This window comes from Acomys minous (genome assembly GCF_964271855.1).
Source record: "Acomys minous genome assembly, chromosome: 8".
NCBI classification, from domain to species: Eukaryota; Metazoa; Chordata; class Mammalia; order Rodentia; family Muridae; genus Acomys; species Acomys minous.
Window position 1 is genome coordinate 18807670 of NC_140489.1, and position 22434 is coordinate 18830103.

At 51.8% G+C, this 22434-nt stretch overlaps 1 protein-coding gene across 4 annotated transcripts in view; it reads left to right on the forward strand.

The window, feature by feature from the left end:
* Positions 1-20747, forward strand: part of TTC7B (tetratricopeptide repeat domain 7B) — a 204657-nt gene extending 183910 nt beyond the window's left edge. For all 4 annotated transcript variants that reach the window (XM_084792571.1, XM_084792568.1, XM_084792569.1 and 1 more), the window contains one exon: positions 19742-20747. In XM_084792571.1, coding sequence (XP_084648697.1) covers positions 19742-19963 — 222 coding nt within the window. In that variant the 3' untranslated portion in view covers positions 19964-20747. The remainder of the gene's footprint in view (positions 1-19741) is intronic.
* Positions 20748-22434: the final 1687 nt, after the last annotated feature.

A 22434-nucleotide genomic window follows, 5' to 3' on the forward strand; every position in this document is an offset into this window, starting at 1 on the left:
GACACTCACTGGCCTGTTTCCCCTCTCGCCTTTTAGAGATAGCCACAGCCAAGGACAGAGTCTTCCTTGTGAGATGCTGGGCTCTCTAGTGCCTGCAGAGAGTCCCTGGAATCCACAGGCTCTTCAGGCCTGGAACAGCAAGAGACCTTGCCCCAGCAACTTAAAGCAAGGCAGTGTTTCAGTGTCTGAGAGATCAAGATGGTGGCTCACAGTTTGTTGTAAGGTCAGGGCTAAGGTTCTGAACAGGCCTGGGCTAGAATCCCAGTGCTGCTGCTCATGGCCTTTGGAGCTTTAAGGCAAGACTCTCCTCTCCTTGTGCTCCAGTTTCTTCATCTGTACAAGTAGGGATACAGCTGTACAACAGTTAGCACCAGTTGCTCTCAGAGGCTAAGTACACAGAGAGCCAAACCCTCCGGTTGGCACACAGGGCTCTAGGCCTCCCAAGAACCGGGCTAGTCTGCGAGCCCCTGAGCTCCTTGAAAGCAGAGAGCAGAAGTCTGGGAAGGAAATGGGCTCCAGATCTATAGTGCAGCAAGAGGCAGAGACAATGATGAACACTGAGTTTCCTGGTACCCAGAGGAGAGTGAGAGTAACTGCAAGGCCAGGCCACACCGCACCGTGCCACACCAGAGCCCAGGAAGGTCAAGTGTAATGGTTGCACGAACATAGGCCAGAAACCACATAGAGCCAATTGAGAAGGGCCCAGGGTAAGGAGCCATGGGAGGCAGACCATGGCACAGAGGAAACCGAGGGCAAAAGTTTGTCCCTGGCAGCCCCAGTACTCAGAAAGAAGAACCGAGCAGCTAGAGGGGTGGTCTCCAGGAGTTGTCTGGAAGGCAGGAAGCCATGTTGTCTGTCACAGGTGGAGAATGGCAGCTGATAGAGGCCACAGACCAGGAGCTTGGACTCACCCTGAGAATAGAGCCTCCCTAATTCTAGGGATGTGAATAGCACATGGCCACATTATGCAGAATGCGAATATGCTTGCACTGTTTAAAAAAAAAAAAGATGAGGCAGATAGTATTGATGAAAGTAAGTGGAAAGTCAGACTTGATGAGATAAATGTAAATTAAACCCAAGGGAAATGGATAATTTTCTAGCAGTTACAACTTTCATCTATGTGTTTCACTTCACATATGGTGAAAAGGAAGAGGCAACAAAGGTGTTGGCTGCCTGTAATTAGATAGCCCAGAACAAGACGCAGGGGCTGGGTGTGGACAGATATTAAGCAAGCAATAAGTTCAAGAGACAAGGAATTGCAAAGCTGTGGGGTTATTCTCAGAAGGATCAGACTTTTCCCCAGAAAACCTAAAGGAATATTTTCAATCTTAGTTTGCATAAATGTATAAATTTGCATTTATTTTCTGTCTATGTTAGAGGTTCTTTAGCTTACAGTACCCGCAATGCATTAATGAAACATGGACCAGCTTTTCCCAAAGCAGTTAGTTATTCTGTGTTTTGAATAGAGGGAAAAGAAGAAGGCACACAGTAGTGGCCAGTGCTGGCCTCAGGAGAAGACTGTCTGCCTGGGCCAGACTTTGCAGGCCAAGGACAGGCATGGAGGCTTGGTGCAGCCAAGGACATAATTACCAGGACAGAAACAAATTCTACAAACAGGGACATCTGGCTGCCCTCTGATCACGTCAGTCTGGGCTTTTGAGGGCAATGTGTAAGATAGAAAGGTAAGAACGGAGCTTTCTGAAGCAAAGGTGGGAGGGAGCCAGGAAGGCTCTGAGGAGGGAAGTCAGTAAGACCAGCAGGGAAGGTGTTGCTGGGCAACAGGCGGGGGACTATGGGTGTCAGCAGGAGGCTTGGGCCTGCCTCCACTGTGCTTGACAGAGTGCGGAAAAGGAACGGAGCAGGAGCAGATGTGGGGCTCCTCGAAGGTCTAGTGGAGTGGACAGCAGGCAGGTGAGGAGCAAGAGTGCCCAGAGCATAGGAGAGGATTGGGAGCCAGAGGGGTGCACAGCGAACACAGCAGGCGCTAGCAGGACTGACACTGACCAGAAAACGTGGAGTCTGAGAGGCGAGAAGCCTTTCTGTCTCTGATGAGCATAATGGTGCTAGAGTCCTGGACAAACCAACAGCCACCAAAACAGCTTGGGACCAGTGGCTTCCAGGTTCTTTGTCTCTGGAAATCAGTGACATTTGTAGACAGCAGGAAAGTGAGCTTAACAAGGAACTTTATAGGGTTGTAGTTGGAACTTAAAGGTGGCAGAGCTGACGTACAGCAGGAGTGAGTCCTAGAAAATGGGTACCATAAAGCTGCTCAGTCTTGGGCCTTACAGAAGAAATGAGTGAGGCATGGGGAGATGAGCGCCTCAACCCTCCCAGCCCACCGTGAGCTGTCCAGTGCCTCTAAGTTCAGCCGCATCCTCACGGAGTTTCCAGGCAGTGGTGCTCATTTAGAGCATCTGAAAAGGAAGAAAGAGCAGAAAAGCCGATGAAGAACGTAAGTTCCATCTGGCTAAGACAGGAAGAAACAAGGCCATTTCCATCTTCTGATTACGACAGCTAGACCCGCATACTTCCAGGGCCTTTGCCCTAAGTCTGCCTGGCCACTTTCATCAACACTGCTCTCACTGCTTACCTTCAGCAACAAAAGCAAACACAAGCAGTGTAGCTCCCACAGGAATGAGCGGTCCTCTGAGACAATGCTAGGGCAGAGACAGGCTATCAGAGGTGATGCCGAGAGACAGGACATCAGGCTGAAAGCACAGAAAGATCAACCCGGGAATCAACAAGCTCAAAGACATGGCCAGGGACTAGAAAGGGACAGGAAGCCATTGCTACTAAGAAGACAGTAAGATTAGGAAGGTGCTAGGCTCCAGAGCTCCCCAGAGGAAGAAGAGATAGCAGTCTGTGAGGGGTAATGGATGGTGAGCCTGCTGCTGCGGCTGCTGCAGGAGGTCATTGCTCAGTGGAAGAGTCGGGCATGCATGTGAGGTGCTGGGAATGCCCCATGCCCTTAGTGCATGGCAGGCTCTCCAACACAAGGTTTGCTGGGATGTGTCATCTGCATTATACTTACATTTTTTTTTTTTAGTTCTTTAGCTCTTTTGATGCTCCCTCAAAACAAAGCTGTCTGCATACACTGTTCTGAAGTTTCAAATGGAGGTCTCATGTCAGAGCTTTCTTTAACTGTCTTCAGGTTTTCAGACCTGTTTACTGTATGAAAACGTCCTCCCCTGAGGCGTGGTGACTGCAAAGCTGGGAAAGAGGGAACCCTCTCTTGGTAAGGGAGCTGACCTTTCAGGACATCATGAAGGTTGGTGTTTTGCTGTCTCCCATCTTTGAAGGTGTCTGCCTGTGCCCTGAGATAAAGGAAGTTGCCGTGTCTCGTGGGTTATTAGTCAGAAGTCTGTCTGCCAGTGTATCCCTGGTGGGCAGAGAAAGGCCAGGACTGGCCATCGGCCTGACAAGGCCCTGGGACACCTTCTGACCTCCCATTTCTCTTGGGGGGTGGCTCTGCTCCCTCTGTTGGTCTGGGGTAGAGCTCGAAGGCCCTGTCCTTTAGGAAGCCACTCTCTCTCATCCAGTGTCAGCTTTCCTCCCATGCACAGAAAGAATGACTGACACAGCAAGACCGCCCACAGTCTGCTGCGAAGGCGCTTTCATCTATTAATTGTCTTTTGTGTTCTTTCACAACTAGAAAACTGCTTTGAAAATTAGGGAGAGCAACTTTTTCTCTGAAGGCTGCGGCCTATTTAGATGCCTCCCTCCCTCTGGCTGTGTACTCACTGAGTCCCTGATAGTCTGCAGTCTTCTCTGCCTACCCTCTACTCAGTGTGGTTAGGTTTAAGCTCCTGATCCAGAGAGGGGAAGGTGCTGCGTTCCAGCTGACAGTCATCCTTGCTATGCATTGCATCTTCGCTCTTTCTCGTGGTTCATGTTTTATCTTCTTTGACAGTCTAAGGCTTTTTCAACTAGTAGTACTTAGCCCTGAATCTCTACAATATAATTTGGAAAGGTATATGTCATACCCATTGTCACAGTGTTTACTGAAATGGAGAATTTCTTGTTTACTGGAGGAGAGAGCAGCTCTCAGTGAGCTGTCCTGGTCACCCTGTAAGTTAGAGCAAACCAGGTCGGAAGTGCAGCACCCTGTGCTGGTCTCATCATGCAGGAATCCAGAGCCTGAGTGGCAGCTGGCACTGGAGGAGCTGCCAGCTCCCAGCTCTGTTACCTATGTTGTTGTGTTATTTAAGGGGTTGGGTTGGGTTGGATTTTTTTGGACTGGATGGTTTTAGGATTGAACCTAGGACCTTGAGTGTGTTATGCAAATGCTGAGCAGCTGTATATATAACTTGTAGACTTCCATTTGCTCGTGGTAGATGGAGGAGCTGTAGTACCCACATGTGTTACTGTGTAGGTCCACAGGATGAGCTGTGAGCACAGCTGTCATCCCTAGATGTAGCTTACAGCTCTGGTCATCTTCCTGAGTCCATGTGAATGTGTCTTCTTGAGGGCAGCAGCCATGGCCCAGGGTTGCTCTGTGAATGGGCTCCCCTCAGGCGGGCTTTCCAGTCTTGTTTGAGAGCATGTGGCACCTCGAGAACCAGCCAGCCCAGCACAAGATGCAGTGAGTACCAGAGGCACGATCAGTGCAGAGGCGGAGCCACAAGAGTCAGAAGTGATGGGGAGAACAGGTATCAGCTGTGTCTTCAAGAGTCTTAAATTCTTTTTTTTTTAATTACTTATTTTTAGTGTATAACAGTTTCTGGATGCTGGGTATCTGTGCCCTCCTTTAAGCAAAGGGGATATCCCCTGGGCATCCTGTTGTTCATCGCTTGGCTACGTCCCTGCTGCCCCCTCCTTGACCCTGCAGTCCAAGCATCCCTCCAGGGCAGGGACCTCCTCCATAGGCAGTTTCTATTTGTTTATGGGGCCCCTCCAACCCAGCAGCACTTGTCCCTACACTGACCAGGGAGAAGTGGCATCAGGTGACCTGGCTCTCTCTAGGGACCATAGTCACAGGCCCAGAAAACAACCTGGGTCAGGACAGACTTCAAAATGCAAACTGTGTGGTTCCTTTTAGCATTAGGTCTTTCTTCCCTTTAACTAAAGGAAATACCAGTGCCGTGCTTTCCTCTGGGTTTTGCTCTGGGGTTGTAGGTGACCAGTTACTGACTGCCATATTCAGTCTTAGCACTAAGTATCACCTAATTGTTTTCAAATCTGACTTATCCTACCCATGCCATTTATTCTTAGAGATTCTGTCCCTGGTGCCAGGAAGGTTTCTCTTCCTTCCTGCCGCACGGGAAGCCCTCCTGGCTGAGACCAGATGTGGGGTCTCTTGCCTGGATTGATCTCTTTCCCTATATTGATCTCAACCCCTATTCCATATTCCTGGCCCCTACATCTCGGCCCCGAGGCTTTCATTCTGCAGCACTCCCAGCCCGCTGCCTGCCTTTGAACACAGATTGAGCGTGTGCCTGCCGCCATGAGAAAGTAGCCTTTGGGACTTACTGGACCACTAGTTCCAAACCATCTTGTGCCTAATTGCTTTCCCAGTATTGGGCCTGCTTCTCCCCATTGAGTGCTGTGGCTCCTTTGCACCATGTCAGCTCCACTTGCTTTCTGGACTTGTAGGAAAAAACTTAACCTCTTAGGCCCAAAGCCTTTGGAGAGACCTCCCATGGGAAGCTCTCGTGAGTGGTGTGTGCCTTCAGCCCATCCTTCCGTGGTGAGTTAAATGCACTGCAGACTTAGAATCCCACCACCACTTCTTAATCTTAGCAGAGGCCAGGTAGGATGGGGAGTGACAGCGCACCAGGAGTCCTAACCGTCACCGTTCCTGATGGCACTAAACACTTGTGAGTCTGAGATACTCAAGTGGCTACAGGAAAGCATCCTCAATTTTTAAAGGGTGTCTAGGGGTAAAATGCCAGTCATTTATAATAAATACTCACCCTTCCTCTAAAATAGATGAATAAAGTTGGCCATACCAGTGGGATGCACCATAGGTGCCTGCCACCAGCCCTGACAACTTGAATTCAACCCTCAGGACTCATATGCTGGAAGGAAAAAACTGACGCCAGCAAGCTGTCCTCTGACTTCTGCAAACACAATATGGCACACATGTGCACACGGGCACACACACAATTTTCTTTATAAGGAAAAGGGTTAGCATCTGTTAACTTTAGCTATTGGTATATTATATTAGCCTTTCTGTTTTTCTGAAAGTTTGAAGTTGTGCAAGATAAAATTGAGACAGCCAAGCCAGGGTGGCTCTGTTTGCATTGTGGAGAAATCACACTCTGGAAGCCAAGGAGGACCGTGACCTGAAAACCAAGAATCCCTAAGGGCAGCTCAGAATGAGAAGTGCTGGCCAGGGAAGCCCAGGCAGGCTTGGGGAGGGGACTAGAGAGTGCTAGCCTGGCATGGGACACCAGCTCCTGTAACCATGGCAGGTCACACATGACTAGGCTGGGACAGTGACCTTGGGTTGGCAGTAGGTGGTAGCTGAGGCTAAGGCGTAGATTGAAGAGAGGAACAAGAGTGAAGCCTACAGCACAGTCCATGGAGCAGGAGAGAGACAGACTCACGGGGAAGTCTGCGTCTGATCAGTCATGCGGACTCTACTGCTCGTCCCTGCAGAAGAGACTGGGCTTGGCCCCACCAGATCCCACAGTCCTCTCTGCTATCCTTGCAGACCTGCAACCTACGCTGCTCCTGCCCCATGCAGAAGGAGGGGTGCCTCTCTTGATAAGCATCAGGCAAATGCTGCGTGAATTAGTGTAGTTTCCACCACGGAGCTGGGCTCTCTCGGCAAGCTCTCTGGGCCTCAGTTTCTTCTTCTATCCATGGGGGCTGATGCTGATCACCCTAGCAGGAGTGAGCCTTAAGGACTACAGTTGTGTCTAATGACAAACGTTATCCGTGGGTTCTTAGGAATATAAAGCATCCCCTTTTCATACCTGTCTGGTGCCTGTTCCCCAGGGGACGAGTAAGCGACCCCAAGCTGGTACCAACAGGGATTTGCTGAAGGTAACTGGGTGATGCACACACTGCCCTAGGATCCTACCTGGCTAAGAGTTGACTCTTGATTAGATATATAATTGAGATTCTGGCCAGCGTCCTTCTAAATGCAGCAAAAGCTGCTAGCCTGGCACAGAGAAGCCTCTGACACCAAATGCTGTGTCTTTCTTTATAAATAAAAAAAGTGCGGCCCCTCCCTACAGGAGCCCAGGGCCCTGCGGGTTCCCTCTCGTCCTCTGCACTAGGTGCCAGACCTAGGCAGATGCATGGGGCTGGAACCAAAGCTCAAGCAAAAGGGCCCTGTGGAGATCTCCTAGAACAAACTAGAATCAAAATCTGCTTCTTCCAAAGGACAACACATGTGTTTCCAGGCCTTCCAAAGCAAGGCAGGTCAATTGAGTTATAATTGGCTCTCTAATTAGAACTCCCACAAGCTGTTAAGTTCTTTACCTGCCTCCTGCATCTTATACAAAGGTAACAAATACACTTCTGCCTTTGATTAAAGAGCCAGCTACAGTAACCAGCCACCCGCTGGCCTCAGCCCCCCTCCAGCCACCACTCCCTCAGTCAGATGCCTGCACACCCACCGCAAGCATAACAGGAACACAGCTGTCTGCTAAGAAGTAGCTGTGGGGAAGCCAGGCTCAGAGGTCATGTTGCTGGCAACCAGCTGGAAGCTACAGAGGGGAGTTGGCCATGTTTCCAGGGTGATGCATTCCTGGGGAGATACCATAGAGCCTGTGGCCCCCCCACCGGAGCTGCTCCATGCTAGAGAAAATGGATACTGTACCCCTCTGTATTCTCGGTGCTGAAGAATATTGGGGCTTTGTGTTGTTCCCCTCAACCCTCAAGAGGGCAGCATGGTTTGGACACTGGTATTGGTATCTTATGGCTCTAGTGTCACTTGGAGGCACACCAGCAATTTCACCTGCATTTGGAAGGGGACTGGTCCCACTTACCCAGTGCTGGGGCCACCAAGCATACATAGCCTTCCCTAACCCCAAGCCACTGAAGCAAGCTCACATGGGTGGCATGAGGTTACCTTGGTGAGAGGACTTACTCTAGAAAATGGCAAGTACCACAAATCTGGGCTTTTTTCCTTCACAGCCATTTTGGCTGGTGCATCATTTGCAGTCATGGGCCAGAGCAGGGATTGGTACGAAGGAGGGAAGCAGAGAGACATCAGAGCAATGGGCATGGGTAGAGAGGAGCACTCCAGCCCTGCCGTAGGTGCTGTGGCACAGAGCAGACAGCATACCTGCCCTCTGAGTAGAGACAAAGCTGAAGGAACCCGGGGGGGGGGGGGAGGCACTGCAGAACTGCCCAGGCCAGGGCCAGAAAGAGTGGAGGCTGGGAGGACACAACTGGAGCAGAAAAAGAAGCATCTAGGCTCTAGCTTTGACATGCACTCGAGAGCTCTGTGAGCAGGGTGTGTCACGCCTCCTCTGTCTGCCCTCAGGGATATAGACATGGTCCTGGCCCAGCACAACTACCTCACCTCATACATAACACATGAAGGTCACATGGAAGTTAGAGATTCCTGCTCAAGGCTCCCTTCCCTGGTCTTTAGGAAAGAGGGGCTGTCTTTTAGCAGAGAACAGAAGTTGCCTGTAACAGGTTGTAGGGCACTGGATCAGCCAGTGCTCGTAGCCAGCCACCTCTGGGTATGGCCTTGCGGGGTTAGAACATAAAACAGCCATTGCCGTTCCTGAATCTGTATCCTGAACATGCCACCATGAGCAGGATAGCCACAGGAGTGATGGTGGATGCTTTAATTTATCCTGATTTTTCCAATCTCCTTCCAAGTCATTGTGCAAGCCTGCAGGGACCCTCTTTGAGCTTCTGAGAAATCAGGCATGCTCGGTGTCAGCCACAGCCAGTTACATAGCAGGGCTCACATCCAAATGAGCTCAGTCCCTCGATGGCAGGTGAGCAGCACCTCCCACGCCACCTCTCAGCACTGACTGGGAGCTCTTGAGGAGATGCCTGTGATCTTGATGCTGATTTATTCTGCACTGAAGTGGAAATGAAAAGAGCCGGGAGGGGGGTGTTTGCCCGCTGGGCCTCGGTTCTCTCCAAGAGCTCTGCAATAGAAACCTTCTTCTCTGCACAGCCACATTGTCCCAGGTCCCCATAGGTCCCCAGCCTAGTCACTGTCTTCCTTCCTCCAAGCCTGGGCCTGATTTGGGAGCACTAGGGATGAAGTTTATTCAAACAAGCAACAGTGAAAGCCTGCTTCCAAGCAAACGGTCCACTTTATCTTTCCTCGCTAAAGGATGGCTCTCCCTGCAAGTGGTGTGCCAGCAATGCTTGTGTGTGGTGAGAGGCGGCTGAGCGTGCCTAGGCTGGCTGGTGAGGCTCACTCCTCTTTTCCATCAGGATACAGGATTATGAGTGGTCCTGTTATTTGGGGACAGATTTTCCAAGGCTAATCAGTTTCAGTCCCCCCTTCATCGGAAAATGTCTTATCATTTCTGTTTGTTCCTGTTTTAAAATGGAAAACTAATTCCTGCCAGACCCTGGCAGGGATGGTGTAGGTGCTGGCCAAAGTGACCACATCTATCCTGGCAGGTAGTAAATCATTATCCCTGGGTTTGGATCCCAGTGAGTCAGATGATCCAGCATGGGACCACCACCTGGAGCTCATCCTCTTTGCAGCCTGCGTACTGAAAGTGGGCTGTGGGGCGGACTGAGGCTTTGTGTCGTTTGGCAGTGCTGCTGCAGCTGGCATTCCCCCTTTGAAGTCCAGATGGGCCCAGAGAAGTCACGTCCCCAGGCAACCTTCAGGGATGGGTGTGGAAGCCGACTGGTCAGCCCTGCCTCCCACACACTGCTGTACTGGGCCCACAGGACAACTGGCAGAGAAGCAGGACAGTAGGGACTATGGGCAGGACTAGGACACAACGCCCGTTCTTATAGTACACCAGGAATGCTTTAGGGCCTGGAGTGGCCTGGAGCTAACGGCATGCCCTGTCTGGACACTGCAAGTCTGCAGAGGTGGAAAGGTGCGTAAACAAGGCCTCTGCTGCAGAGACCTGTGGTTCCTTAGTCCAACAGCCGGTGGCTTCTGCTCTGTACTGTTGACGTCTTGGAGCTTTCCAAGTTTCCTGTAAATCCTGGAGCCTTCTGGTACTCTGAGTGAGCTCAAGCCTGCTCGTGCACCTACTCCTAAGAAATGGGGAAGCTGTGCTGCTCCACCCAGGAACCCTGGGGGCTGCACTTGCCTAGCCTCACCCAAAGCTTCTCTTTATGCGGAATGGGAGCAGAACTGCACACCCCAACCTCCCATCCCTCTCCACCCCGACACCCATCACATGTGGAGAGCACAGTCCCAGGCCTGCTCCCCCGAGGCTCTCACTTTTATAGCTGGAGGTCAGCGCTCACTCAGTCTCTTTCTCTTGGCCAGTCTCTTCCTTGAAAAGCCTTCCTTGTCATAACAGCCACTAGTTTTCAAGTCCTGGGGCACCATCCACATTGAGTATGTAATAATGCTCCCAAAATATGTAGCAAATAAGAGGACTTCCCTGTCACCTACTCCTTACCTTTGTCTTCAAGACCGAAAAAGTGACACTCTTAGATAAGACTTGGTCTAGGTTGGTTGTCAGTGGTAGATCACGTGGTAAGTTCGAGAGAGTATGCTCACCCATTGGGCTGCACCTGGCCCCGCCTTCTACCCAGGCATCTCACTAAGTTTGCAGTGTTTGGTGGGAAACGGTCAGACTGAGTACAGAGAGCATCCACAAAGGCATGGCTTACCTCCTACCTCTCCTGAGAACAGGTTGGCCTTGGGGCCGGGCATTATGGTTTGGATAGCATACTGTAGGCTCATTTGTTTAAATATTTGGTTTTCCCAACTAAGGGCATTGTTTGGGAGGTTATGGAACCTTAAAGGAAGGAGGGCCTAGCTTGAGGAAGTGGGTCAGGTAGAGTCAGGCCTAAGGGCAATAGCCCAGCCCCTCTGTTTGTTAGTTCATCAAGATGCAAGCCTCCAGCTGCACACTTCCTGCCCACCGCCATGCCCTCCTTCACATGACAGTCTGTACTTCAAACCTTGAGACAAAATAAATCCCTTCCTGAAGTTCCTTCCTATCTGGTATTTGGTCATGGTGATGAGACAAGGGATGCAGCAAGCAAGGATCTGCCAGGCCATTGGGAAGGGATTCAGGCTTGGGCCACCACAGTAGGGCACAGGTTCTCTAGGACTCCCGGGCCCTGTGCAGCTCCTTTGTTGGCTGGTTACATGTAACCTTTGTTGTGAGCATGACAGGCCCATAACTGGAAACCCTCTACCCAGGCAGGGCCCCGAGGAAGTGCCACCTACCCATGCCCTCTCTGCTGGGGGAGCTGCGCCTCTTATGGGGAGCCGCTCATACCACCTGTGGGAACAGTGGTCCCAGACAGCTGGGCCTCTGCACCCTGCCTAGGGTCGCACACCACCTTTCCAAACAGGCAGGGACAGAAGCCTCCTCTGGGAGCAGGTAGGGCCTCCTGGGAGGTAATTAGCACCATACTTTCCACTGTGTGGATAACTTGGGCCATGGGGAAGTGCTTGACTTCAAGACTGTCCTGCCTTGTTGTTTTCTGCCTGACTTGTTGTTGGCAAAGGTAGATAAAAATAAATAAATAAGTCAACCAGGGAGATGTATAAATAAGTCAACAGGAGTCTCCTGCCCATTGCCAGTGGAAAAGTACCAGCAAGGGCAGCCAGGTAACACCCACAGAGTAGGTCATGCTGACTAGGGAACGGCAGTGCGCCACAGCATCAGGACCAAAGCACTTGTCTCCTAAGAGCAAGTCAGGCCCAGCCTATGAGCTCATCCCACTGCAGCAAAGCCCGAGCTTGATGTGGCAGTTGGGGGAGGGGAAGCTGGAGGCTCAGTCTGGACTGCCTCCCTTTTCAGAATGAGACAGAGGCACACCATCCCCACATCCTGCTGAGGACCCAGGGCTTCCTTGTCACTTCTTTCACCCCCTCCAGTGGCCCTGGCTCTCTGCTCACTGGCTGTGCTTTGATGCTGCTTAGGATTGGCCAGCCTGACACTTCCTCAAGTGGGTCAGCACACCAGGCGGGAGCTGCGGAGCGCCCATGCCGTGCTTTTGTGCTGACTGGTGGTTGAATTTGTAAGCATCATGCCTCAGGCTGCTGCCAGCAGGAACTCCTCTGGTGCTGGGATTCCCCGCAGCCCCCTGCCTGGCTTCCAGGGACCCTGCCTGCAGCAACACTAAGCACCAAGTGTTCTCTGTCTCAGGGCCAGAGGGCCCCACTCAGACTGCCTAGCTATAGTTTTCCAAGGCAGTGATCTCAGAGAGGAGCTGAGACTACAGCGTCTTTCCCTTATGAAAGCACATCTCCCTCTGCCCTCAGTAGCAAAGTCATTGCACATAAATCCCAAGGGCAAGTCAAGGTGTCTGGGGCCAGGGCAGTGTACCCAAGCAGAGTGCCTGGTCCTGACATCCTTAGTAACAGTGACCCCCTGCTACCTCGCTGCCTTCTGACTGGGCATTCGACTAGCTATTAAATGAGTTCATCCTCTCAAGAGCCAGGCACCTGCCTTGTGCACCAGGAGGAACTAGGTACATGTGGGGGGCCTTCCACCTCACAGCCACCATGGGATCACAGCCCCGCCGCTGGTGTTAAGTTGTCATGGACCCTGAGCTTCAGCCTTCCTGTCCACATAGCAAGTGGCAAGAGTTGTATCCTGTCATCTGGGGCGCTGTCCTGTAGCTTCCTCCCAACAGACAGCCATTGGTTCTGCACAGTTAAGAGGCAGCCCTGCTCTGCTCAAGACACCAGGCCAGGGCAAGACTCAGAGCAGATGCATCCTCCAGGCCTGTGTTGTGCTCTTAGGTGACAGGAAGTACGGCCCCTGTGGCAGCCTGTGCCCGAGCCTCTAGCAAGCCACATACTACAGGCACACTGGTGCTAAGGTACCCACAGCTCTCCATGCACGTTTATGGATGAAGGGAAAGATCTAGAAGTAGTTGTGGCAGAGTGAGCCGAGCCCCGTCCCGGGGACACAGAAACCAGAATGCTGTTCCACGGCTCGCTTCTGTGGTCCCAGCCTAGGACAGCTGAGCTTTCCACCTTCATGAGGTCTATGCACAGACTCATCCCACAATGGGTTAAAGCTGTGAGGATAAAGAAATACAACCACTCAAGATATGGTCTGACCTTTTCTTGTCACTATAAGTACTGCAGTATGGCAGCTATCAATAGCATTTGCCTGGAGTGGATGCAATACATAATACAGAAGTGATCTTCCTTCAGAACCCCAAAGATGAACCAGGGGTGGGGGTGAGGGGCTATTGGATCTCTTTGTTCCTCTTCCCAGTGGGGCCATATTGAATACATCTCCTTTTTCTGATTTTTCACTTTAAACGATGTACATAGACGTGCATAGGTCATAACCAGAACTGCACCATCTGGGTCAGAGCTTTTAATCGATTGATGATTGGGAGCTGATCTCCTCACCTGTGCTTGCTCTCTCCTAGCCTCTACCACCCATAAAATAAGGATGCTGGCCCCTAGGATGCTCCTGTGCTCAACTCTCCACCACCCTAACTGCACCCTGAACTCCTTCTGTGGGAGGGGGTAGGCTTTGGGGCATCTCAGGCCTTGGAAGTAGCTAGCCAATTATCTGTGGTCCTTCCCTAAGTTATCCCAATGATGCCCAATTGTCTAAAAACCATCACAGCCTATAGACACATTGGCTGTAGTGCTGAGCACCCCCTTTCAAGGAAATTAGGCCAGGGGAAATTGAAGGCCTGGGGTGAACGGGCCTTGGGCTTACAGCCAGACTTCTGGCGTCTTCACTGCCGGTGCCAACGGCGTGACAGCCCATCACTGCAGCATTTCTAACTGCCAACACACTCCTCGAGGATATTTGAAACCATTCTGGGGTGGGGAGGGGGTGAGCGGCTTTAAAAGAATCTGCCAGTCACATGCCTTTTAAAGGACAAGCCATTGTCAGGGTTTCCTGACACCTGATGACTTTCTCTGAACTCGCAGTGAGGCCTCTTCCTTTGAGAACCTCATGGTGCAGAATGTAGTCACAGAGAGAGAGAGCTTTGAATTTAACCATCCCTGTAAAGCCAGAGGGTGCGGAGGGCGCGAGGGAGGTGGAAGGCCAGAAGTCCCTTCAGGTCCCCGAGGGCTGCCAGGCAGAAACAGAAGGGGACTTATCCACGTGACTTCGGGGGACTCAGGGAACATCAGCACTTGGGGATTCCTTAGAAAGGCTCATTAATGCCAGGGCTGTGGAGGAATAGAGAGCTCCTGGTCACAGGGAGATGCGAGAGTAAGCGCACAGACCCAGAACCCCTGTCAGCCAAGGACTGCTGTCTCTAGCTGCTTGGCCCTCTTGTTTGCTTCTGACTTAGTTTGTTGCTGCAAGGCCTGGGCCCCAGAAGGCACATTTCTCCAGGTAAAGCATTTGACCTAGAAAAAGGAGCCCCTCCTCAGATAGCATCTGCTCACAGAGGCCTGCCACCTGTGTGGGCAGCAGGGTCCTTCATGGGCGGCACCTGTGGATGAGGAAGAGCTTCAAGGTGTGTGTGCTAAGTGCCCAGACCTCTGTGCCGCACCCTGCCCCAAGCCACCTCCGTCTCCTTCCTGCCTTGCACAGACTAGGGGCTCCCTACAAGTTTTCTTTATTTGTTATAGTTAGCGTGGAGGCGTGGACGGAGGAGGCACCCTGTCCTGTGTTTGGGTCCTGACATTCAGGCGGGGGCGGGGGCGGAGGCAGGGTGAAAGGCAGAGGCTAAGGGATTAGAGGTTACCTTTAATGTCACCCAGCCCTGTCCATCATCGATGGAGAAAGGCCACATAGCACCAAGTTGGCCTCACTCCCTAGTTCTAGAGCTCTCTCCTCAAGCCATTGCTGACCTTTGGCAGAAGTCCCTCCCTGCAGTGCGACAGGACGCTGGCAGCTGGCATTTCCGTCCTGTCCTTTGTCCCTGCAGCCTCCCCTCCACTGCCCTTCAGACCAGGTCCCCAGAGCAGAACTTGAGCTGCCTTTGCTGTTCTGGAGGCTGAACAAGCCTCACGAATGCTCTGTCCTCACTGAAGTGCCTGGAGGCCACCTAGGGATGGTGGCAGAAGCCGTTTACTGCTGGAGACCGGGCTGTACACAAATACATTGGGGTACCTGCTGCGCTGCATCTTGAATGGGCACAGGTTTGTCAGGAAGGTCTTTGCATGAACTGGGTCAAACCAGTTTGAATTAACTCAAACTGGAAAGGCAGCCCTACTCTGTTCTGACCTCTGGGTTCCTTCTCCAAGGAGCCAGGTAGCAGTGTGTAACCCCTCCTCAGTATGCTCTGGTGGGCCTGGGAAGAGGAGTGCAGGCAGATGGCTGCACTGAGGACACCTGGCACAAAGCCAGCTTTTCACACTGACAGCTATCCTGGACACATACGCTTGCCTGTCCTCTACTCAGAGCAAACAAAGGAAGCAGAACGCAGCCTAGTGGAGAGCAGGCCTCACCCATAGCTGCTGGGATCCTGATAGCACCACCACCTACATACAGGGGCGGCTGCAGTTCCTTCTGCAGGAAGCAGGGTGGCCTGATCTGCATCACAAAGTGCTCATGCCAAGAACAGACAGCTCTTCTAATGCTTCGCAGGAGGAGGAGGGTGGGGGTGGGGAGCCCAGGGCAGCCCAAGACGCTGTGTTCCAGGGCCACTACTGGCCATCCTGTCAAAGCCATTGTTCCCTGTGGGCTTCTGAGTGGCACTAGTTCACTGTCAGTCTCTGATTTAAAGAAGCACATTTGTAAAATGTCCCTGGCTTATTCTGTTCCTTCTGATGACTGGTGTGTGCTGCTGCTCCTCATCCAAACTGCCATGAGTACAGACTTGGCCTGTTCCCTGTCCTATAAAACCTATGTCTTTGAGCCCAACTCTCTGGCGCAGACAATCTCACACCACTTCAGTTGACCATCGCGGCAGTACTAAGTCATGGGTACCCCTCCACCACCCCACCACCCCCAAAAAAGGCTTTGCCCTTTCCCAGGCCAGCATGGGCCAAAGCAGGGCACTGGTCTAGATCTGGGTTGTTAGAGGTTACATCACATTCTTGAATCCAAGATTTTTCAGGGCTTGCTGAGGCGATGGGGCTCAGCCCATCCCTGCCCCATTGTCACCCACAGCAAAGCCCAGTGAGGAAGCAGGGCCAGAGAGGATTCCCTGCAGTTCTGAAACACCTCTCACTTAAGCAAGCTCTCGAAGTTACTGGTAACTCCTTGCACTCTAAAAACTCATGCAAGCTGCCGGCCCCAGGTGTTTGTCCTCCAAACATCACCGCCTTGAGCCACTTGCCCTAACCCTGCCCCCTGCAGGTTTGCAGTGATGGCACTTCTGACCTAGAAGTGGGAACATAGCTATTAAAAGTCCAGGGAGTGACAGATGGCTACCTGAAGACAGCCCGGGAGTGACAGGGAGCAAGAGTCATCTATGCCCTGCCTGGAGAGCGCCCAGTACTCACTCCCCAGACGCCGCCTGGGAAAAGTACAGCCAGCTGGAGACGGGACACCTGGCCCCAGCTACAGCTGAGCACATGCATTTTTAGCAGTGCCTTCTCTGAGGATGCTCTTTCATGGATATCACCTCCTCATGCCAATACCCCTGGGACAAGCAGTAGACTGTGGCATGCCTTGAGCTCAGCAAACGGCTGCCCTTGCTCCTGAGCAGAGCTCCATAGAGATGTCCAAGATTCTCAGAGGAGCTTTGGCCTCGAATGCTTCCTACTCGTGAGCCACGGCCTTCCCAGGGCTCCTGTGTACTCCCTGGACATGGGGCAAGGTGTTGAGTCTAGAGCAGCAATTACCGCAACAAAAAGGCAGATGCTAATTGCCCTCAAACTAGCCAAGTCCATTTTCTCTCACTTGAAATAACAGGTTTAATTTAATCCTTTATTTCTAGTTTGGTGCATCACCAAGATCTTATTTGTATAAAACACCTGATTAGAATAATTACAAGCGTGGAAAGCTGTCTGCATTTGTATCTGGTGAAAGGGACTAGCAGGGAGCTCCGTTCCCTCACACTCTGCAGGAGCGAGGGGCCCCAGTGGTAAGTGCACACACATGCATCGCAGCTCAGTCTCAGCTCCTCAAGGACGGGGCAGGTGCTTTGCCTAGCAGAGACCTTTAGTAACATTCACCCTGGTAGTGCTCAGGGATGACAGGGGTTGAGCCAGCTCCTAGCACTGAATAGGGGCTTGGTGTTGTTAGATCTTTCACTGCTCTTTAAGACAGGCCTGCTTCGTGCCCACCTGTCTCCCGGCACATCTGGACCATCACCCCGTACGTTGTGTACACTGATGGTGGGGAAGGAGTTGTGAGTTCTAGGGTTATGGAGTGTTTGCTTCCCTCTCTCCTGCTTGTGGGAGGGCTACGTGTGGGAAGCAGTGGATCCGGGGCTCCTCATTGAATCTGGAGGCCCAGGACTTTGAGGGACTGAAGTTCCTCCAGGAAGGACCAGGCTGACTGGAATAGGGGAGTGAGAGGAGCTCAGCAATGCGTCCGGTAGCAGCCATGAAAGGCTACGGCCAGCTGGCAGTGGGAACAGTTCAATGCAAAGCTCTGGAATAAGCCTTCCGGTCTTTGGAGAGGAGAAAGGACTTGTGACCTGGAAGGGGGAGATGCTGGTGCATCTGGCACAGAACTGCTGCTCTTCAAGGCCAGGGTGGGAAGAAGGGCCGGGGTCACATGGCCAACTCCCACCGCTCTGGCCAAGGTTTTGTGTAGCAAGAGCATGCTGTGGCAGCTGCCAGTGTGGGCTTGTCATAGGAGTGAAGGGTAGGTCTCTCTCCATCTCCCCAGTGAGCCAGGGCCAGCTGGGAAATCAGTCACACTGCAGGAGCTTAGCCACCTGGAGATTCAGTGTAAGCACAGTAGATTCCCAAAGGCACTGAACAAATGATTGTCACATTTGTCTCTAGTAGTTCAAGGCAAGATGGTCAGGAAATCCTTAAAAAGCAAAGGGTAGAGAGGAAAGACTCTAATTCTACCTAGTAAAATATGACTCCGCGTGGCACTGATACAGAGGGTGGCTATGCGGCTCTCATTGGAACATAGTAGGTGGCCACCGTTTCCTGCTACTGCCTGCTGCATGACAGCCAGCGCCCCACAGAGCGAAGGGCAGGCAGGGGTAGCCATTTTGTGTCTTGCACAGCAGCAGAATCCAAGTTTGCCTGCCAAGGCAAAGGAACTTAGAATAAGTGCTGGTCCCCCGTGAGGGGTTAGCTCCCTAAGGTAGGGTGTGACACCACCCACCTCCGGGTTTACAGCCATTCATGAATTTCATTTAGAAACCCCAGAGTGTTGGCTGGGGCATGCATGGCTCCACAGTTAAGAATGTTTACTGCTCTTGCCGATGACCAGGTTCAGCCTCCACCATCCACACAGCAACTCACAAGCAACTGTAACTGTAGTTCCAGGGGAATCTATGCCTTCTTCTGGCATAAACTCACATAGGAATACCCACATATATTTAAAATAATAAATAAAAGCAGGGGCACAGAGAACCTTGGTTCAAAGAAAACTGAAAGATGATGGTAGCAGAGAGCAGTCTCTGAAGGGAGCTGGCTACGCGCCAGCACTAAAGAAACACAAATCACAACAGGGATGGCCATGCTGCACTCACCTTAGCACAAATAAAGAGCAAAAATGGAGGTGGGTAACGGGTGGCACCGCTGACCTCCGGAGCACCAGACCAGCAACTCTGACCCTCGCAGGCGAGTGTACAGCACTCTAAAAGGAGTCCTGGACTTTACCAAAGACATTTACCCTAAAGAGAGACTCTGCAAGTGACTGAAGGCCACTGTGAGGAATGCTGGGGACACCAGACTCCCCAGCCCTTCATCTTCCGTCCGGATCAATCCCTCCATGTCTGTTTATAGACAGACCGTAAGTGTTTCTCAGTAAATCTGTCTCACTAGAGGCTGTTGGAGCTAACAAAGGCAGGTGGTCTAGTAAAGGGGACCTGCACGTGCCTTTAGAAGGCAGAGGCAAGGAGGTGTCACAAATCAGAGAGGTCATCACGCTCTACAAAGTGAAATCCTGTTTCAAAGAACAGAGGAGCGCTTTCTGGAAAGATGCTCGGTGGTGTTCAAGAGTAGAGGTTGGCTATGACCTCAAGGCTAGTTACATAAGAGTGAGGCCATTAGATGAAAAGCCACTTACTGACCAGCGTGACTGGGAAACGTGGCTGTGGTCAGATATTTGGGGATCAACACAAACACCCTGACTGAAGCGGAAAGGTGACTTCTGTGCACAGCTGAACAGGGCTTGGCACTGGACAGTAGCGTAAGGCACTTGATCAAGGCAAGAGACTAGGAACATTTTTTTAAATGTCATAACCCGTGATGCCACAGATGACAAATACCCTCCCATATAGGTTGGTGTCATTTTTTTTTTTTTAATTTGAGGATGGCGTAGTTGTTATTTTGGTTTGGCTTTTGGTTTGGGGGGGGTTCTTGCTTTGTTTTTGTTTTGTTTGGGGGTCTCACTGTAGCCCAGGATGGCCTCACACTTTGCTCTTTCCTCAGCCTCCCCTTGAGCCATGCACCTGCCTGAAATGTCCTGTCTGTGTTGGATTTCAGAAGTTTCATGTGGTCAAACAAAGTCTTACACTGTTGGCCCTGAGCCCGGGGGGTGGGTGAGAACCTGCTGTGTGCCTCGAGCAGGAGGAGCCGTCCTGCCTTCAGGGTCCAGGTCAGGTAGCTGGCGCTCCTTGAGTGTCTGTCTGTCTGTCTCCACAGGCCCTGGTCCTTCACCAGCTGGGCCGCTACAGTCTAGCTGAGAAGATCCTCCGGGACGCAGTGCAGGTGAACTCGACAGCCCACGAGGTCTGGAACGGGCTGGGCGAGGTCCTCCAAGCTCAGGGCAACGATGCAGCAGCCACCGAGTGCTTCCTGACAGCCTTGGAGCTGGAGGCCAGCAGCCCTGCCGTACCCTTCACGGTCATCCCCCGAGTGCTCTGAGCAGGCCACTCACCTCACCTGCCACGTGGGCTCCCAGGGTGTTCTGTGTGGGCTCCCAGGGGTCATGCTGTGACCCAGTGGACGGATCTGTAGTGCCGAGGCCCTGGATGGATATAAGACCACAGTGGATCAACCACGCCAACCCTGAATTGTCGCTATCCCTTCCTACATTCATTCACTCTTGGTTTTGCCAGATCCACGATCATTTTCTGAATCTACTGATGTTGTTCAAAATGGATTATGTGCCATATTCAGTTAGTTGACATATGGGTTTTAAGTAAAATGATTAAGGACTTAATCAGAGAATGTAGACGAATATATTCCAGGTTAAAATTCAGTGGCAGAACAGATTATTTTTATCAGTGCTATAATGAAAGCAACTGCCCTGTCCTCAGTCCCCCTCAGCCTCTCCTGCCCCTCCCTTAGCCCAAAACCAAATGTGAATTTTCTGTTTCCCACCTCAGTACTCGTCCATGCCAGGACACCAGCTGACAACTTCTGGTTTTATTGTCAACAATTGTACCATGTGGTGAATTACTGTTCTCCTACTTAGAACAAAGCCTGAGTCTAAGAATATTTATATTTTACCAATATATGGCTGTTACAAGAGAAGGAAATATGAGTTATTTAAGTTTAACTTTTTTATGTGAATTCAGAGTTTATTTATCGATGGAAATATGTACAAAGAAGCTTCAAATGGAATATTTACCGACATTCCTTATACATGACAGACACTTGGCTAAACAGGAAGATGATGTTAATAAAAAAATGATTTTTAAATGGACCCCTGCCTTTTGTCTTTCACAAAGCCGGCACACCAGAGAACAGCTCTAGGCTCCTCATGTGCTGTAGAGCTCTCCTACTCTGGGGCACTCTGAGCAGTCTGCCTGGGCACTGGGAGGGTCATATACCGGTTTCTGGCCTGGCCTGGCTCCTCACTCCAAGTCTGAGCTGGGTGAGCTCTTTTCTCTTTCCCAGCCTCTCACTTACACCCATCTGTCTATCCAGGTCCCAGAGGCTGTCTGGCCTGTTTCTGACTTGCCATGCCTGTCTCAACTAAGGGCATTCATTCACTCACCCTCTAATTCACTCATTCATGGCTGAGGAGACATGGAAAGGTCAAGACACTCACCTGGGGGAACTACCTGACAAAAAAGGCATTGAGGTGCAAGCCTGAGGCTTTCTCTTTGCCAGATGCCAGAGTCTGCCCTGTAGAGAGAGGCTTTGGGGACCGGGCCCTAATTCCAGTGATGCTAACTGTGACCAAGACACGTCTTGAGGAAAAGCAGACGAGCGTAGACATGGAAGAAGGTGACAGAAAAGCAAGGTCATGGGTGTAGTGAGGGGCCATGCTGCCATCTCAGAGGAGGTAGTCTGGGACACCTTCCTTATAAAGCAGCATAAGCTGGATCAAGCTGGGTGGATCCCTGAGGGAGGGCCACACCCCTCCCAAAATAATTAGAAGCAAGAACAGTTGGTCAGAGAAAAGTCAGAGCCCAGAGAGCATCCTGCCCTCAGAGCCCCCCCAGCACAGCCACCCTAGGCTGGAGAGGGTGACACACTGGCTGAAGGCCTGTGGCAGTAGAAGGGACTTCCTAGGAGGAACAAGCCAAATGGCCTGCCACCTCTCTTTGATGTCCTTCTCTCATGACAGGAGCTTTCCAACATCAGCTGCTTTCTAGATCTCAACAGGGTTCATTCATGCCCCTCCCCCAGCCACTTCAGGCCAGCAGACGGAGGTTGCTAAGGCTGGGGAGGGGTGGTCTTAATGTACGGTAAGTGGCACCCTAGGGCACTGTGCCAGATGACCATGGCCTCCTGTATAGCTAGTTTTACCTTTCCCTACACTTCCTCTTTTCCCCACTCTTCTTCTAGCTCTTCTGCCTGTTTTCAACAGTGTCCACACACTCAGTTTCAGACCCTAAGCCCTGATTCCAGTCCTGTCTGGAGAGCAGCAGTTGACAGGATGCATGGGGCCTCAGTGACCCTCACACACGCAAGCAGAGAAGCCAGGCTGTGTCCGGAGGCAGCCCCTCTGCACTGCCTCTGCTCTTGCCAATTTTTCTGCCCCACTGGTCACTCATTTCCTGCTATTCCCACCCACACGTCACCGGATGGGACCAGGAAAAGGAAGGACATCCTGCAGATGTCCCACGCAGACATGGGACCTTCCAGAAAGCCAGGCTGTGGCCCGCTCTGCAGTCTTGTCCTGGGAGACTCCCACCAGCTCTGCACCTCCCAGGTGATCCTGAGTCTGTTCTATCCGGGCTTAGTGCCAAATAGGGGCAGTCGCCCCTTCCCAGCCTGCTTGTGGGCTAAGACTATATAGACAGCAGGCAGCTATTAGGCCTGTGGGGTACCAGGCAGGGAACACCAGGGTTCAGTCCGTTCACAGGGCTGCGATCCAGAGCTTCGTGCTAGGCCTGCCTGCAAACAGGATCATCCCAGATACAGGCCCTGCCTACGCTTGG